Source organism: Nansenia antarctica, assembly GCF_963989245.1.
Source record: "Nansenia antarctica genome assembly, chromosome: 5".
NCBI classification, from domain to species: Eukaryota; Metazoa; Chordata; class Actinopteri; order Argentiniformes; family Microstomatidae; genus Nansenia; species Nansenia antarctica.
The window spans coordinates 43,135,268-43,153,543 of NC_137690.1; the positions used below are offsets into that span (position 1 = coordinate 43,135,268).

At 48.9% G+C, this 18,276-nt stretch overlaps 1 protein-coding gene across 1 annotated transcript in view; it reads right to left on the reverse strand.

The window, feature by feature from the left end:
- macf1a (microtubule actin crosslinking factor 1a) overlaps nt 1-18,276 on the reverse strand; it is a gene marked incomplete at its 5' end in the record, with an annotated part of 389,501 nt that overhangs the window by 136,156 nt on the left and 235,069 nt on the right. Inside the window, 16 exon segments of the mRNA XM_080531631.1 lie at nt 1,153-1,326; nt 2,091-2,282; nt 2,913-3,254; nt 3,770-3,928; nt 4,304-4,537; nt 4,870-5,019; nt 6,019-6,315; nt 6,462-6,623; nt 6,732-6,947; nt 7,044-7,199; nt 7,419-7,715; nt 8,064-11,437; nt 11,969-13,412; nt 16,659-16,794; nt 17,569-17,660; nt 17,905-18,027. Of these exon segments, the coding sequence (XP_080387757.1) occupies nt 1,153-1,326; nt 2,091-2,282; nt 2,913-3,254; nt 3,770-3,928; nt 4,304-4,537; nt 4,870-5,019; nt 6,019-6,315; nt 6,462-6,623; nt 6,732-6,947; nt 7,044-7,199; nt 7,419-7,715; nt 8,064-11,437; nt 11,969-13,412; nt 16,659-16,794; nt 17,569-17,660; nt 17,905-18,027 (7,548 nt within the window).

Sequence of the window (18,276 nt, forward strand, 5' to 3'; positions counted from 1 at the left end):
CAAAACCTATCCAAACCTAGCTCACCATGTTTGAGCTTCAGTGTGCGGTCCATAATGAGCTCTGCCAGTTCATCTGGAGCTTTGCTGCTCAAACTAGCGGCTGATGCTGATGAGAGGGGGTTGAACGGATCCCGGAGCCAGTCGAAGTCTTCGTTCATTGGAGGGAAATAGGACTCAAATCTCTCCTCCAGCATACGGAGGTGCGCAGCGATCAGATTCAAGAAAGACGCTGCCTTGTGTGCTGCGTCATTGGCCGTCAACGTAAACATTTCAATGTTTTTCTTGGCCACCCCGTCTTGCCACCGTCTCAATTTGGATCGGAATCCGTTCAGTTTGTCTGTCGCTGTCAGGATATTCTCAGCCTTCCCTTGCATATTTATGTTGAGGTCATTAAGGTGGCTAAAAATATCTGCCAGATAAGCAAGCTTGATCCACCACGATTCATCTTCTAATTGTTCTTTGTATGGCAAGTCGTGCTCACTGACAAAAGTGATCAGTTTAATCTCGGAGCTCATAGACACAGGATTAACACCTTGCCCCGCGACAGCCAGCGGACCTCTGTGTGTAATAAGAGCCCCTCATGCTCGGACCCCATCTCATTGCACAATGTGCTGAACAGCCGTGACTTCAGCGGGCGTGATTTGACATAATTAACCATTTTCACCGCTTGGTCCAAGACTTCAGTGAGGAGTAGTTAGTTAGTAACTAGTAGGCCTAGTTAGTAAATTAATATCTTTCAAATCTGAGAAATATATCTTTTATTTGCTTATGAACTCCATTGCACATGTAATAAACAAACGTTTATTAATGTATTATTATTATAATTTTATATTATTTATATATATTTTTTTTTTTACGAGCAGATTTGGCGGCACCCCCAGGGTGCCGCGGCACCCACTTTGGGAACCTCTGGTCTAGTGGATAGTGAGTTGGACGGGTGATCAGAAGGTCATGAGTTCAAATCCCACCTGGGAACAGCACCACTAGTGTGCCCTTGAGTAAGGCACTTAGCCCTAAATGACTCTTAGACTGTCCCTGTGATGTATAATTGTAAGTCGCTTTGGATAAAAGCGTCTGCTGAAGGGTAAAAATGTCAATGTAAAATGTACATTTGTCTGCGTTACTTCTACGTTTATGATGTCTTCTCTCTACCTGTACGGCGTGTAGCGTGTTCTGTAGCGTCCGTGTGTCGGACTCTCCGCTGGGCCCGGCGAGGCTCTGGTTCTGCTCCTGGGTGCCCAGCCAGGTGTGGAGGGACAGCGCCTCGTCCTGGTACTGCTGGTAGCGCTCCAACAGGCCAGACAGACGGCCGCCCAGGTCCGACGACTGGAGAGAGAGGTCCGTGTGATTAAAGACTTGTACACCAACCCATGCTTTAACAAGACAACACTGGTGGTGTGTGGAGTGGGACGAACAAACCATTTGGTTCACATGTATATTAGCTAGCTTCCTTGAGGGTTCATCTGTATATTAGCTAGCTTCCCTGAGAGTTCATCTGTTTATTAGCTAGCTTCCCAGAGAGTTCATCTGTATATTAGCTAGCTTCCCTGGAGTTCAAATGTATATTAGCTAGCTTCCCTGGAGTTCATCTGTATATTAGCTAGCTTCCCTGAGGGGTCACATGTTTATTAGCTAGCTTCCTTGGGGTTCATCTGTATATTAGCTAGCTTCCCTGGAGTTCATTTGTATATTAGCTAGCTTCCGTGAGGGTTCACATGTATATTAGCTAGCTTCCCTGAGGGTTCACATGTATATTAGCTAGCTTCCCTGAGGGTTCACATGTATATTAGCTAGCTTCCTTGGGGTTCATCTGTATATTAGCTAGCTTCCTTGGGGTTCACCTGTATATTAGCTAGCTTCCCTGAGGGATTGGAACTGGCATGGCAGACTGCTACTATACACCCAAACTCCTCACTTTAACCCACTGAAACAAACAAACTGACACTTCATAAAATTATCACTGATTTTGACTCACTATCTGCTTGACGATCACCATTTTGTTTCGTCAGTACACTACCCGCCATTTTGAACAGCTGTTGTTTCATCTCCGCTGGTGGAGCATACCAGACCCAGCTGTGAGGGAGACCCACCTTGCTGTGCAGGGCGGTGTAGCGTTGGTTGGCGTCCTGTAGCCTGTCAGTAACCAGCTGCTTGGTTTCCTCCAGCGCCGGGTGAGAACCACTGGGCCTCTCCAGCGCCCCCTGGAGCGAGTCCAGCACCTTCTGGACGGACATGGAGACGAAGCGCAGGTCTGCCTTGTGGCAGATCACATCCTCAGCCAGCTGGAAGACAACGGACAGTTCAAAGTTCAATGTTGAGTTAAAAACAGTCAGCATTGTACACTCACCATAGGAACACCTGTACACCTGTCTACAGTCTGGGCTGGTGGAATGGTGTGGGGAAGGTTAGCACATTACACTACAGCTTGTTAATACCAATCAATCATCGCTTGAAAGAAAAGTCACCTCAAACAGGTGTCATGAATATGACAAAGAGTGTACACATTCTCACCCAGGAAATGGAAAGCATTGAGCGATACACACGTTTCGAAGTCGGACACGGTTATAATGTGTCAGACAGAATAACATCGCAGCTAGTCCAACCCTTTCTCTACGGAGAGTAACCGCTTGCGGTGGATGGAAGCCCATTATGAGTGCGCCACCGTTGGGTCAAAAGCATTATTTCATGGGGTGCTTAGGTGGCGTAGTGGACTAAGTGTCAACCACGTAACCGCAGGGTTCCCGGTTTGAGGGTTCCCGGTGCATGTCATCCCTTCTTTCTCTCTCACCCATCCTTCCTGTCAAATCTCTACTATCTCTATCACAATAAAGACCCTAACCCTAAATATGAGTGGGACTGCCCGACTCAGAGAGAAAAAAAAAAAGATTATTTCAAAAGCGGGTACGCTGCACCTTCTTGTGCTCCTCCAGCCTGCTCTTCAACCCCGGGGCGTCCATCTGTCCCTCGCCCAGAACACGGAGCTCCCGCTCACTCTGGTCCAGCCAGACGCCCAGGTCCCCGTCCTCCTGGAGGAACTTGGCCAGCTCCTCCTTCAGGGCCTCGGAGCGCCGGAGTCCGTCCTGGCAGGACCGCAGCCTCTCCTGGTGCTGGCCGCGCAGCTCCTCCAGCGTGTTCCGCAAGCGCTGCTTCTCCTCCGCGGGGACGGCCGAGTCGGGCTGGTCCAGGAGGGCGCGGGCCGCCTGGGAGACCTGCAGGAGCTGGGCCTGCTGGGCCTGGAGCTGCTGGAGCTCCGTCTGAAAACAGAGGGGGGGTCAAAGGTCAGAGGGTCAGAGATAAGGATCAGGTAGGTCATGCATCTCCTCCTTGCAGTTCTAAATTGGTCTGCGTGTGACTGAAGGTCACCAAAAAAGCAATTTACATTACATTTACATTGGCATTTAGCAGACGCCTTTTTCCAAATCGAATGACGACAAAATACGTGACTAAAGTAAGTGAATCATCTATCCACCAGTCATAGGAGGAAAAAGTCATCTATGCTCAGCCCTGAAGCCATTGGCAGTCGTTGTGCTAGAAGAAGGAAGAGAGATGGGTCTTTGGTCTACGGTAGAAGATAGGATCCCAGTTCCCACGCCATTGCATAAACCAACAATCATCTCTGGGGAGATGCAGTTATATATAGGTATTCATGAGTGACTCATGAATGAGGAATTAGTCAAGAGATATGAACTTTTACGATGGCATTACTATACAATTTACGTAGTTTCCTACAAAGAGCCCAAAACGGAAGGAACATGAGTGAGTGTCTGACCTGTAGCATGTCCGTGTGTGACTGGAGAGCGCCCTCTGGCTGTGTGGAGGAGGAGGGGCCATCAGCGACAGACGCTCCAGGCTGGTTCAGAGATAAGAGCCCCTTCAGCAGGGTGTCAATCTGGCCCTGGGTCTCCTGCAGGTCCTCCACTGCTTTAGCCTGAGGGAGAGGTTTACATGAGCGGAACATTCTAGAAGTAGACATGAGTGGAACATTCTAGAGGTTAACATACGTGGATTGTTCTAGACTAGAGGTTCACAAGAGTGGAACGTTCTAGGGGTAGACATGAGTGGAATATTATGTCTTGACCAAACATGTGACACACTGAATGGCATCCTAGATTATTGCATATAACTGTGCAGAGTCAGGTTGTGTACTGTATGCATAGTGCTCTAGTGCCATCGAAGTGACACAAAGGTGAGAGCGATTGCGTGAATACGGCTTATTCAATGCTAAGTTGCATACGCAGTTTTATGATGTTTAAAATGCTGCCATTTTGATGACGTATAATGAGAGATCAGTGGAGGTCCGTACTCTCTGTGTGTTCTGTTGGACGGTGGTGCTGATTGCCGTGTCCAGCTGGGCCAGTGAGGAGTGGGTAGAGTCCGTCAAAGCGCTGTACTGCTCCTTCATACGTGACAGCGCCCCCTGTAGGTTAGACCTCTCCTCTGCGCTCAGGGTGTCTCCCCGCTCTAACAGGAACTCCTCGACTGAGCGAATGGTCTCTGCCACTCCCTCTCCTTTAGTCTGCAGATCCTTCTGAACCTCCTGGACACAGAGAGAGAGAGAGAGAGAGAGAGAGAGAGAGAGAGAGAGAGAGAGAGAGAGAGAGAGAGAGAGAGAGAGAGAGAGAGAGAGAGAGAGATGAGGGCATCAAAGCACACAATGATTGACATCACTAAGAGGGGAGGCACACGGGATGGCCAATCCGATCGCAATCCGATCGCTTCTCGAAACCTTCACTACGTCATTACTGATTGGCCACCCCGCCAATTGGGTGTTGAGTGCTGTCAATCACACGGGACCTGATGAAAACAGTGGAACAGCAGAATGTGTGAGCAGTACTGTACTGTGTTAAGATGGCGGAGCAGTTATGGTACCTTCAGCTCTTTCTGTTTCTGCTGCAGCACACCCACATCACCTGACTCCGCTCCTGCTCTCTGATTGGCCAGCATGCTGGCGGCACCAGCCAACCACATTGTGAGGCCTTCCAGTTTTTGTGAGCACTCTGCCTTCTGCTGCTGCACCACCTGAGAGACATGTGAAGGGAGAGAGAGAAAGATGGAGGGAACAAGAGAAGGAAGGACAGAACCAGAGGGAGAAATTGAGAATAGGAAACCAATATACAGTTAAGTGGTCTGTCAATAACATTGAATCAGTGATGTGAATATGTCCAGAAGCACATTACAAACAGAGGCTGTTTGCACTTCCTTCCACACTCACACAACCATTCACAACCCTGAATAACACTTGCTTATCTCTAAACACCTTCGAGGCAAACCCACTTTGAGCAGGATGTGTCCAGAGTTCAAACAAACACACAAACACACAAACTACACATACAGATGCAGCATATCAAACAAAAGGTCAGTCAAGTCAAAACAACAGTACAAAGAGAAATCTAACAAATGGTGTTTCCTCATTTCCTATCTCTCCGTATTGTAGAACAGGAGAGAGGAGGAAAAAAGGAAAAGCGTTCTAGTCAGCCAGGCTCTAGCCTGTTCCACGTGGCACAGGTCTATTCCTCCTGTGGCAATCTGGAAGAGCAAGGCAGACATGTTAATTCACACGTGTTATACAGGGACATGCAGAGAGAGGGCAAACACACATGTAGAATAGAGGTCAGTGGTGAAAGTAATAGTAATCATTCATTATAAGGTAGCTCAGTAGGAGAAGCAGGCTGCAGTAATGGTGTGGGTGGTTCTGCGAGTGTGAGTGAGCTTGTTGATATGGTAAATAAATGTGTTTAGTTAGTACATCTTATATTCTGTATGTATGCAGTCGTATTTACCTTGGTGATTATGGATTTGTCAGCTAGCAGTGGTTGCATTAATGAAGTAGATTTCTGAACATGTAATATGTGTAATGTGTAATATATGTACAGGACATGACCAATAAAGCTACTGTTTCGTGAAGTACAGGGTGTTATTGCGTATGACGCGTTGACAATGTATTTGTGAGTATGTTAACAGCGCAGCGCATTACGTCACTCGAATGTAGCCGTGCGACACGGCCAGCTGTTTGCAAACCTCTCTCTCCCTCGCTCTCTGTCTCTCTCCTTCTCTCTCCTTCTCGTCCTCTTCCTTCTCCTTCTGCCTGAGTTGCTGCTCCTTCTCCCTCTCTCTCTGGGCGAAGAGGGCCTCGGCCCTGGCCTGGGCCTGGCCGGCCGCTCTGTGGAAGCCCCTCTGGAGCTGCTGGAGCTGCCCCAGGAGGTGCCTGCTCTGTTCGGGGGCCAGGTCCTGCGCTCGCTCCGAGATGAACACCTGGATATCGAAGGCTACCGTGTTGACGTCGCCGGAACGCGCAGAGAGAAATGACTGCAATTCCTGAGGAGGAGGAAGAGGACAAAACCGAAGAGGGGGTTAATGAACAGGGGAATAATCTGGATGGAATTAACAGTGATTATTACGTGCTTGAAAAATTAATATGCTTATGATGTCAAACGGAGAACGGAGGGAGGGAGTGTGCGAACCTTGCACAGCTGGAGGTGTTCAGTGAGCTGTGCAGGGCTGGGGACTCCGTCGGACCCCTCTGTCCCTCCCAGTCCCTCCATCTCTGCTTCTGCGCCCCTCAGCCAGGAAAGAAGGCCTTCTACTCGCTCACCAAGTGACTTCTGTTCCTCAGTCACTGCCTTCTGTGAGAGAGAGAAAAAAAAACTGTAATGCTTAGCAAAACCAGACAATACAATAGCCCAGGCAAAAGTATATAAGTGTTAGTGGTTAAGACCAGGGTTTCTCTGTACCTTGAATGATTCTCTGTGAGCTTGCAGCCCATGCAGGATACTTTCAGAGAGCCCTCGAGCAGCTTCGTAACCTCGAGCTAAGCTCCGCCCGTCTTTCTCCAGGGCCAGCAGTAACTGGGGTGGCACGTCCTGGGGGCGGGGCTCCAGGAGCTTCCCAGCAGCCTCCACTTCTTTGTTGACCTCAGGTTCTAGATCATGTAGCTCTAGACGCAAGGACTAACAAAGAAGAAATATTGGTCGATCAAAAACAACTCGCTTGAGAGATTTCACAATGGTGACACACATTTCCAACACCACCCGGATCTCTCTTACCTCTGTCTGTTTGATGATGTCATCCAGAGCAATAAGGCTTCGACCTATCGACTGTTGCTGCTGCTGCTTGAGGCGGACCTCAATGTGTCTCACCAATGAGAGCAGAGCAACAATCTTCTGATCATGTTCCAGGCATTCTTGACGGACCAATGAGGACTGACAGAGATAGAAAGTCTGGTAAGCTGTCTTATTAGCAAGAAATACATTGACAAAACACTTAAATTAAAAACGTATCTTTAATCTTCAAGCCTATATATTTTTCCCATCAGGATTTTTCCAAAAAGCTAATATAAGCGGTGCATTACCGCATTAACACAATCTAAAACATGGACACATATTCCTCAATTGCAAAAGACATACATAAGTCCCGCTCACCTTGCTGGTCTTAGCTGTAGTAATCTCTTTTTTAGCCTCTCTAATTTCTCCTGCATGTTCCTCCTCCTCCTCCTCCTCCTCCTCGAAGCTCTCAGTCGTATCAGACTCAGTGAGAATCTCAGCTGAATCAGACTCAGTGGGGATCTCAGTCGTATCAGACTCAGTGAGAATCTCCTCCATCTGTGACTGTCCTGATTGTGGCGACTCCTGATGTTGTTCCTTCTGAGTCTCAGGCTCAGTGGGACTTTCAATCTGCTTCTTCTTCTTCCTCTTGCCCTTCCCTGTGGCTGTAGTGGCCTGGGTAGCAGGGACCACATGTGTCTCAACAGGACGGCCACCTGATATGAACGCATGGAATTCAGGCGAGACATCCACAGAGTCAACAACATGATGGCTTTCCAGATGGAGCTTCACCTCAGGTGTACCAGTTGGACTTGTAGAAGCGACCAGTTTGTTTGTCCCATCCCCACTTCCCGACCTTGTTTCGTCACTGTATGACGGACTCCCACACTGCCTCTCAATCATTCGCACTTCCCTGGAATCTGAACTGTTTAGATTAGTCACTGTCGATGTTAGTTCTGTTTTATCTTGGACGGGTGTTCTCTCTTGAGTTAAAAGTTCAGCCTTTTCTGTTTCTCTTGGTACCTTGGACTTTTTGTTCTTCTTATTTCGCTTTCCTGGCTTGGTCTCTTTCGCCTGATCCAGGAGTGTTTCCTTCTCTATATCTCTCTCTTCCTTTTTACTCTTCCAGTTATCCTGTGTTTCTTTCGGTAACGCCTCAGAGTGCCTTTCCACTCCGCTATCCTTCCTCCCCATACTCTGACGCAGCGCCCCCAGCTCTTCAGCAGCCTGTTTCTCACTCACACCACGCTCAAACACCTTTCTACGGATACTCTCCTTTGCCTTCAGTAACAGTGCTTCTTTATCACTGGACAATGAGGTGGCTTTCTGAGCGAATGGCACCTTGTTCTTCCCCTTGCTCTCATTTTGTTCAGTCTCCCTTTTATCTTCCTCATTCTGTTCCATTTTCTGCTTCATCTCCATCTTCTCTCCCTGTCCTTGATCCTTGGTGATCTTGTATTCTGGGTAATTTATCTTCTCTACTGCCCCTGCCGGAGCCTGAGCAGCTTCTACTTGCTCTACTTTGCCAACAGCCCCTGCAGCTCCAACTACCTGTGCCTTAGCACCCTTTCCATTTGTCTGCCCTTGAAGTGCCTCTTGGGAAAGTGATGCATCCTTCTGCTGTGAGGCTTTAGAGCCTATAGTTGAGTCGACACCCCTAGACTGACCATAATCCTTTGGTTCTTTCTGGTCTGTATTTTCTGATGGATGGTCAGCTTCTTTCCCCTGACATACCCTCTCTAGTTCCTCCAGCTCTGGGGCTATGACACTGTCTACTAGACCTTGCTGTAAAGCATTAGCCACTGACAGCCTAACTCCAGAACTGTGGTGTACTATGCCGCCCTCTGCTACTTGCTGGGACGGGGCTTGAAAGACTTCCTCTTGCCCCAGCAAACCAATCTGAAGGGCCTGTTCAAGGGGAACAGGTGACTTCGTTTTTGAGTCTACCACTGCATCCATTTGCAGCTGTAATGTTGCTTTGGTTAGAGATGCATTTGGATCTGAGCCCTTTCCTCCAAACCGCTCAACTACCTGTGCCTTAGAACCCTTTCCATTGGGCTGCCCTTGGAGTGCCTCTTGGGAAAGTGATGCATCCTTCTCCTGTGAGACTTTAGAGCCTATAGTTGAGTCAACACCCCTAGAGTGACCATAATCCTTTGGTTCTTTCTGGTCTGTATTTTCTGAAGGATGGTCAGCTTGTTGTTCTGGTCTTACCTCAATGTCAACCTCTTTCCCTTTCCCTTTCTTCTTATTCTTCCTTTTCTTTTTGCCCTTGCTTTCTGTCTCCTTAGAAGGGGACAATGCCTGGTCACCCTCAGTACTCTCTGTAGCTTCAATCTGAGTGTCCTCCTCAACCATTCTACCCAGCTCCTCCATCCTCCCTTTAATGTCCTCTGCCACAGCTCTCTCAATAACCATAGACATATTCTCACTGTCATCTTGGTTATGACCTTCTCTGGCCCTAGCCACTCTAAATTCTGGCTGTGGTTCACTGCCCTTAGCAGACTGGCCCTGCTGCGGAGAACGTCTTTCATAAACTTGTCTAGACTCCTCTTCACTGTTGTTTTCTGGCTGTCCTATAGACTGCAAGCCAGCTGCCTCATCCCTTGAATGATGGTCTGCTGTAATGTAAGTGTCAATATCATGGGTTTGTACAGAGTGGGACTCATCATTGCTCTCGCTCTTCACTCTGATACCCTCAGTTACTGGCAAGACATGATCAGAGTTCTTAGGCAGAGCCTCAGATTCTTCACCAACATCTTTCTGAGGTGCTATATCCTGAAGGGCTTGCTGTAGCCTTTTCTCTGCATTGCTTGCAAATTTAGCCAACACGTCGATCGCCTGGTCTGACTCAATTTCAACCAAACTACCGTCAGCTAAGTTATCATGGAGCTCTGCTGCCATATCAGTGGAAATTAGCCCATATTTAACAGCTTCCTTAAGACTAGAGACTCTCTGTCCAGTAGAAGGGTCAAGAAGGCCACCTTTCAGTATCTGGTTGCTTGCAATAACCCTGGCCATGTCTTCTCCCACCAGTCCTCTCTTTAAGGCTTCAGGCAGGGGGAGTCTATCTCCACTGATCACATCAATAACCCCTCCAGTGTCTGCCTGGCTCTGCAACAACCTTAGCACTGGGACTGGATCAACTTGGTTGGAGGCAAGTGCTTGGGGCAGGGTCAGAATGTCACCTGTTTGCAGATCCAGGACACCCTTGAAAGGTTTCACTTCCAAGAAGCACTTTCCAGTCTCAATGTCAATCTTGCCCTGGTTTACAAGGTCTGAGTAAGGCACTATGTGTGCAGCGTGGGGGTCCAGGATGCCTTGTGTTACACCTGGGGAGGCCATGGCTTCCTTTGCAGTGTTCTCATCCAACAGTCCCTGAGAAACAGCCTCTGTCAATGTAAGTCTACACCCTGAAATAGGGTCCAAAATGCTTCCTGTGGATGCCTGAAGGAGACTAGCATCTGGGTTTGAGTTGGGGCTAACTTTCCCCTGACATACCCTCTCTAGTTCCTCCAGCTCTGGGGCTATGACACTCTCTACTAGACCTCGCTGTAAAGCATCAACCACTGACAGCCTAACTCCAGAGCTGTGGTGTACTATGCCGCCCTCTGCCACTTGCTGGGACAGGGCTTGAAAGACTTCCTCTCGCCCCAGCAAACCAATCTGAAGGGCCTGTTCAAGGGGAACAGGTGACTTAGTTTTTGAGTCTACCACCCCATCCATTTGCAGCTGTAATGTCGCTTTGGTTAGAGATGCTTTTGGATCTGAGCCCTTTCCTCGATATGCCTTCTCTAGTGCAACCAGCTCCTCTCTCTGGTTCTCCTCTATCAGCCCCATATTTGCAGCCAGGGTGACAGAAACCTTCTTATCCCTTCGGAGATCAACTATCCCCCCTGAGACCACCTGGGCCTCCAAGAGGCGAGCAGCAGTGTTGGAGTCTATCAGGCCTGTTTGGGCAGCATCCCTAAGGGTATACATGCGTCCTTTCTCCACATCCACTACCCCTGCGATTGTCTTTTCTGATTTCAACACACTCCACATCAGATCTTCATCAAGCAAACCTTCTTGCATTGCATCGTCCATGCTCAGGGACTCACATGTGCTGACATCCAGGAAGCCTCCAAACAGTCCTGCCTGGGCCATCAGCTTGACTGCAGTGTGTCCAGGGAGGACACCCTGGGCTACAGCCTCATCTGGGAGTAGCCTCTGGCCTCCCCCAGTCACCAGACCCCCCTTCCTAAGCTCCGAGGCCAATCTCTCCAGCTCAGCATCTTCCTCACTCTTCTCTGCGACAGCCCCTGAGCTCATCACCTGAGGTTGGGTGTTCTCTGTAACCCTCTGAGTAGCTGGCATAGTATGCCCAACTCCAGCTCTCATTGTCTCCCTACCGTTACCTTCAGAAGGTGAACAAGCTAGTTCCCTGAAGCTTTGCATTTGTGGCAACGTCTCTCCCATTGGCTTTGTTGTTGTTAAGTGCATGTTTGAGGTTTCTAAATTAGTAATAACAGTGTCTTCCACAAGAGAGGAATTTTTCTCAGTCTCTCTAAGCTCTCTCCGTATTGACTCTGATTCAACATTGACAGGCCCTGTCAAACTTTCCAGACAAACAATTTTATCTTTCTCATGTTTAGGCTTTCGATCGTCACCTCCAAACTCCTCCTCTTTTATTCTCATAGTCGATTTATGATCAACCGTCCCAATCTCCTTTCTCCCAGGAAGCCCAGCCGGTAGAGTTCTGTCAGGTGTGCCTTTCCATTCCCCTTGACTGTCAGTACCATCCATCAGGGTGGAGGTAACACCGTTCCCAGGTCTGACTGATTTTAAGCTCCCAGCTTCCGTCCTTTCTTGCTCATCTGTAAAACTTCCATCTTCTTCCATAATCTCATGTCTATCTATGGTCAAACTCCTCCCTCCCTCAGCTTCACCAGGTATAGAATCCCTATCGATCAGACCAGCAGCCTTGACGAGGTCCTCCAGCTCCGGCTCCAGCAACACCAAGCGCTGGCCAGAATGCGCATCCACATAGCTGTGTGTCATCAAATGGAAAAGCAGACGGTGGTTATCCTGCTCCTCGGGTTCCATCCCTTCTACGAATGTCCGGTCACAGACAAGCCCTGGGGGAGACACAGGGGGTGAAGAGGGAGGTCGAGATGAGCCTGTCGAGCCCCAGCCTAGGCGGTTCAGTGTCGGGGAAACTGACCGGTTCATGTTGGGTAACACATCTGGGATCTGAACCTCCCTCAGGATCCTCACCACTCTGGAATCGAGGACCTCCTCAGACTGGTTGAGGGACAACACCTGGGGGTTTTCAGGCAGGTAGAAGGCGCCTATCGCGTGCCTTTGTCTCAGGATGTTGCGAGCCAGCTCTCCGGTGATTAGCCCCTGCTGCAGCGCTTCCGCAATGGGAATGAGTTCCCCAGACTCGGGCCAGAGCATGCCCATGAAAGCCCACAGGGACTCGAGCACAAGGAGGGCCAGCCGAGATGAGAGAAGGTCCCTTTTGATAGCCTCTTCCATCTCCAGGTACTCCCCGGTCACATGGTCTAGTATCCCTCCGGTCTGCAGCTGTCGGGTCAGCATGGCGCAGGCCAGCTCCTGGTCCATTAGGCCGTGGCGCGCTGCCTCGTCCACCGTCAGCCGGTGCCCAGAACGGGGATCAGTGATGCCTCCGGCAAACAGCTGGGCCTCCAGCAGGCGGACCGTGACTTGTCTGTCGATCAGTCCCTCTTGGACTGCGCGGAAAATGCCGACCTTCCTGCCAGACCGGAGACAGACAGTGCCCCCTGGCTGCTGCTTGACAGGCAGCAGAGGCAGCCCGCGGTCATCGCCAAGGACGCAGCGCTGCTGCAGTTCGGACAGATTCAGCTTCTCTGCCGTGTTGGGGTCGATGAGCTCACGTCGGTTGACCCGAGACCTGAGCTGGGTGAACACCCTGGGGGTCAGAAGGTCCATCTCTCCTGCACTCTCCAGGTCCAGCCTCCCTCCATGGGAATCCCTCAAGCCGCCTGTGTTCATCTGCAGCTCCAAGATACGAAGCCCGACCTCCTCCCGGATGAGGCCTTCCTCCATGGCCGAAGCCACAGGGAGGAGCTGACCCTCCATTGGCTGTACCTGATCCACAAGAAGCAATGCACTCTCCAGCTCTGATAGGGACTGGTTAGTGTGGGTGTCAATCAAGCCGCAGGCAAGGCCTTCCTCCAGTGAGAGGCTGGCAGGGGAGTCAGGCTGGAGTAGCCCGCCCACAGTGAGCTGCGCTTCCAATAAGACAAGGCAGGTGTCCTGGTCTATCAGCCCACGCTGTGCAGCCTGAAACACTGGGAAAGTCTCCACAGTACCCAGGTCGATAACTCCAGCAATGGCTGTTTGGCTCTGTAGAGAGAAACAAATACTCACAGTCAAGATTTGCCACTTCTTTACCACAAATACATTTAACTAGTAAAATGATGGTCATACTTTACATTACGTTCCCGCGTTGTCTGTGTAGTTACTGTGTAATTACTCTAGTAGCAACATCATTAACATGTGGTTACACAGTACATTAATAATCTATTTGTAATTACATAGTGGAGTTCAGTGCTCGTGGTACTACACTACAGGACTCCTTATTCCAACATGTTTATAATGGTTTATTACTAAAGTGATTACAGCAACACAGATATTAGGGCAACGTCATGTACCCTCCACTTTAAACACCAACACCAAACACATTAAACACAGAGACCAAACACCCGAGATCCTTAACAGGATCATTCTGATAACAGACTCAAATTAAGTCCCAAGATAAGGTGCGATTTGGTATGCTGTAAACCCTATGACTTATTTGACCACATGTTCCAAGACTTTTACATAACTAAAACTTACCTGTTCTACAAAGCACTAAGCATGCGACATAGCAAACAGAAACAAACAGAAATGCAAAAAAGAAAATATACGCTACAAAAGCTCCAGAAGGGAGTCGATGAAAAGAGAAAAAGAAATAAGAGGCAGACAGAGAGTAGAGACAGAGGGATTGATAAAGGCAGGTCAGATTGGAAGCGACGGTAAGAGAGAAAGCGAGCACTACTTACCATACGGGGCTGTCCCGTGGCGCACATACACTAACAGGCGGAGGACTCGGCAGATTGCGGCGCGACAGGTGAGAAGCTTGGTGTTAGCATTCTGCATGCCACACTCCATCAGTCTGCGGCGCTGCCTGGAGGACCCTCCCTGGCCCTGTTCTGACTCTGCCTGGAGGACCCTCCCTGGCCCTGTTCTGACTCGCTGTGGCGTAAGGGGTTAGTCGCTAGGGCTGGCTCAACATGTCTACCAACACATTGACTCCTTAACGAAATGGCTTCGACTAACGTAGGATAGCGTAGCGAACGATATCACAGTGTAATCACAGTGACTAGTCTAGCCTCACTGTCTCTCCTGTCCCTCTGCTCAGTGCTGGATGGTCTTGATTCTCCTCTGGCAGCTGTTAGTGGTATTTTGAAGCAAAATGCTGATTAAGTTTCACACAGTATTACTGCATTAGACAGCACAGACATATAGACACACTGACATTCTCACGCACACACACACACACACTGTGATCTGGACACATCATGCTCAATCGGTGAGGTGGGGGTTTTGCATAGCTGGCCTCTGGTGCTCACTCCACCAACACGTTGACACTGTCCTCTAGCTAGTGCTGCTGTGTATATATTTTTCAACGTTAGAAAACAACCCATGCAACCAGACAATTCATAAGAGATATCGCTCATGGAGGTGTGTTCAGACACACACACACACACACACACACACACACACACACACACACAATCTCAGTCATACAGTATATCATTGATACGTCAGACTCTCCATTTAAATTGAGAATTTCATCGAGAGATGAGATTCTGGGTTTAGAGACTAATCAAAGACATACATGGTACGTCATGGTACACATTCATTCACACACACACACACACACACACACACACACACACACACACACACACACACACACACTCTATTTGGAGTGGTGTATACAGGGGACTACTGTACTACACATAATGGGTTGGGTTTGACTGTGTGAGCTTGTGTTCATAATGGATCATGAAGGTGTCTATGGATAGTGTCATACCTGCTGACTCCTCATGAGAGCTCAGAGGTGGTGTGGAGCTACGGACGGTGCTCTGACTGGAGTGACCATGTTGTGACTATGCTGTTACTATGTTGTGACTATGTTGTGACTATGTCGTGACTGTGTCGTGACATGTTGTGACCATGTTGTGACTATGTTGTGACATGTTGTGACTTTGTTGTGACTATGTCGTGACTATGTCGTGACATGTTGTGACATGTTGTGACTATGCTGTGACCATGTTGTGACATGTTGTGACATGTTGTGACTATGTTGTGACCATGTTGTGACTATGTTGTGACTATGTTGTGACTATGTTGTGACATGTTGTGACTATGTTGTGACCATGTTGTGACATGTTGTGACTATGCTGTGACCATGTCATGACTTGTTGTGACATGTTGTGACTATGTTGTGACCATGTTGTGACATGTTGTGACATGTTGTGACTATGTCGTGACATGTTGTGACTATGTTGTGACCATGTTGTGACTATGTTGTGACTATGTTGTGACTATGTTGTGCAGATCTACAGCAGAGCGACTACAGCTAAAATGACCTAACACTAGAACAGCCGTGCCTTTTTTACCTACTATAAGAGCCTCCTCGGGGGTCAAATGACCATAGTCTTTACAACGGGAAGCTGCTATTTACACACAACGACCACTAGTCGGCCGCCTTGTAAATTAGCCTGCCTCCTACACAGAACAACTGCAAAATAGCTTTATACTAGCTTATCCTGATGTGATTTTGAAAATGTAAGGATACTGGGTGGTAGAACGCACATATCTAGGAAAAGTCATGAAAGGAGGGTCCTGAAATTTTATCGAATGCAAAGATATAAACAAGTTTTTACTCACAGTGACCCCACCCAAGGCTGTTCTAGTGTTAAATTACCTTTAAATGACCTCTACACTACAGTTGTGCCAATAAGGTAATTAGGTAATTAGATTAGCCATTAAGCAGGTGTGCTTGATAATGATGATGATGATGATGATGATGATGATGATGATGATGGCGGGTGCATCACATGACTGCAAGCATGACTGTTGATGCGTGTGAGAGGGTGAGAGTTCACTCCATGCCATAAAACAACATGGCTGTTAACCAATCAATGTACATGGAGTCAGAATGGAGATATGGGTGATGGGGGGGGGGTCAAAAATGCACACAGGTGACGGGCAACACACAACATGCAGCACACATTCACACACACACACACACACACACACACACACACACACACACACACACACACACACCGCTCGCGTGCTCACGCTCAGCTCGCGAGCATACGTGATATGAAAGAGGTAACCTCACAACCTCACATTCACTATAGGCAGAAGAGGACAGAACAGTCGACGTGCAAACCACCAAACATCTGAATAGCGGTCTTCTGAAGCGGTCTTCTGAAGCGGTCTTCTGAAGCGGTCTTCTGAAGCGGTCGTGACCTCCCTCCCCCCCTTTCCCAGTCTCACCATCCCTCCCTCCCTGCCTCCCTCCCTCGTTACCTTCTCCTCCTCCTCCTTGGCCAGTTGCTGCTCCAGCTGGTGCAGTTGGGCAGTGGAGCTGTCACACATCTGTCTGTAGGTGGCCGTCAGCTCGTCTAGCTGGGACGTCACCTGGGCCCGTTCCTCTGGGGACAACCTGACACAGGCCAGAGGCACCGTCACTGTCACTGTGTGTGTGTGTGTCTGTTTTTTAAACATGTATTGTATTTTCATACAGAGTGTAACAGTCGTTTTCCCGTGGGATTGTTGAGAGTCTGGTGGTACTGTTTAAGAACACAGGGCCAGGCTTCAGGGACAGTGATGGAACGCAGACTCGTTATCCATGTTGTGACTAAGTTGACAGTGAACCCAGTGTACAATGTGAAAGTTGGACTGTGAGTCTTGGAGCAGCTTCAACTGAGAGTTGTTAAAAGATCATTTTCTTTAAGAAATATTATATCTAGATTTAAAGTGAGTTCCTATCTTGAGTCTCATTATTAATCCAACACTGTGCGTCTGTCTCTGTGTATGTGTGTATGTATATATGTATGTATGTATGTATGTATGTATGTATGTATGTATGTGTGTATAAATGTTAAATGGACTGCACTTGTATAGCGCCTTTTTTGCTGCTCCAAAGCACTTTACAACGGCCTCTCATTAACCCATTCACACAAACATTCACACACCAATGGCGGCAAGCTGCCATGCAAGGCGCTGGCCCGCTCACTGGGAGCAATGTGGGGTTCAGTGTCTTGCCCAAGGACACTTCGACATGTGGCCAGCCGGGGCTTGAACCGCCGAGCTACCAACCTTGTGATTATTAGACGGCGGCTCTACCTCCTGCGCCACAGCCGCCCCTGTATGTATATATATATATGTGTGTGTGTGTGTGTGTGTGTGTGTGTGTGTGTGTGTCATATGAACCTACTTGCTGGCCTGTTTGGAGCGGAGGAAGCCCTGGGTGCTCCTGATGGCCTCGGCCACCTCCTCTTTCTTGGCTGCCAGCTGTTCACTGATGGCCTGTGAGACAGAACACCAGGGAGAGACAAGGAGTGAGACAAAACACCAGGGAGAGACAAAGTGTGAGACAGAACACCAGGGAGAGACACGGTAGGTAGGTAGGTAGGGAGGGAGGGAGGTAGGTAGGTAGATAGGTAGGTAGGTAGATAGGTAGATAGGTAGGTAGGTAGGTAGGGTAGGTAGGTAGGTGGGTAGGTAGGTAGATGGGTAGATAGGTAGGTAGGTAGGTAGGTAAGCAGCGTACCTGTTGTGCAGTGAGTGATGCCTCTGCCGCGGGGCCCCCCGCCCTGCCCTGGACCCCCTTCACCCAGCCCAGGAGCTCCGACACCTGGCCCACCCTGGCCTGCCTCTCCTCCTCTACCTCTTTCTGCAGGGGGGACGACGACGACACAGGGAGTTGAGGCTCATTACAATCAACTATCTATTTACAGGGTTCCCACACCTTCTGAAACATTAGATTCAAGCACCTTTCAAGGACTTTCATGACTCAATTCCGTCAAATTCAAGGATCCAACACGGCATAGTTTGAGACAGACCTAGATGAGCATTTTTATAATAGGAACTATCCGCTCACAGACAACAATTAAGAAGAGAGGCTTGAATGTGTGAACACTAG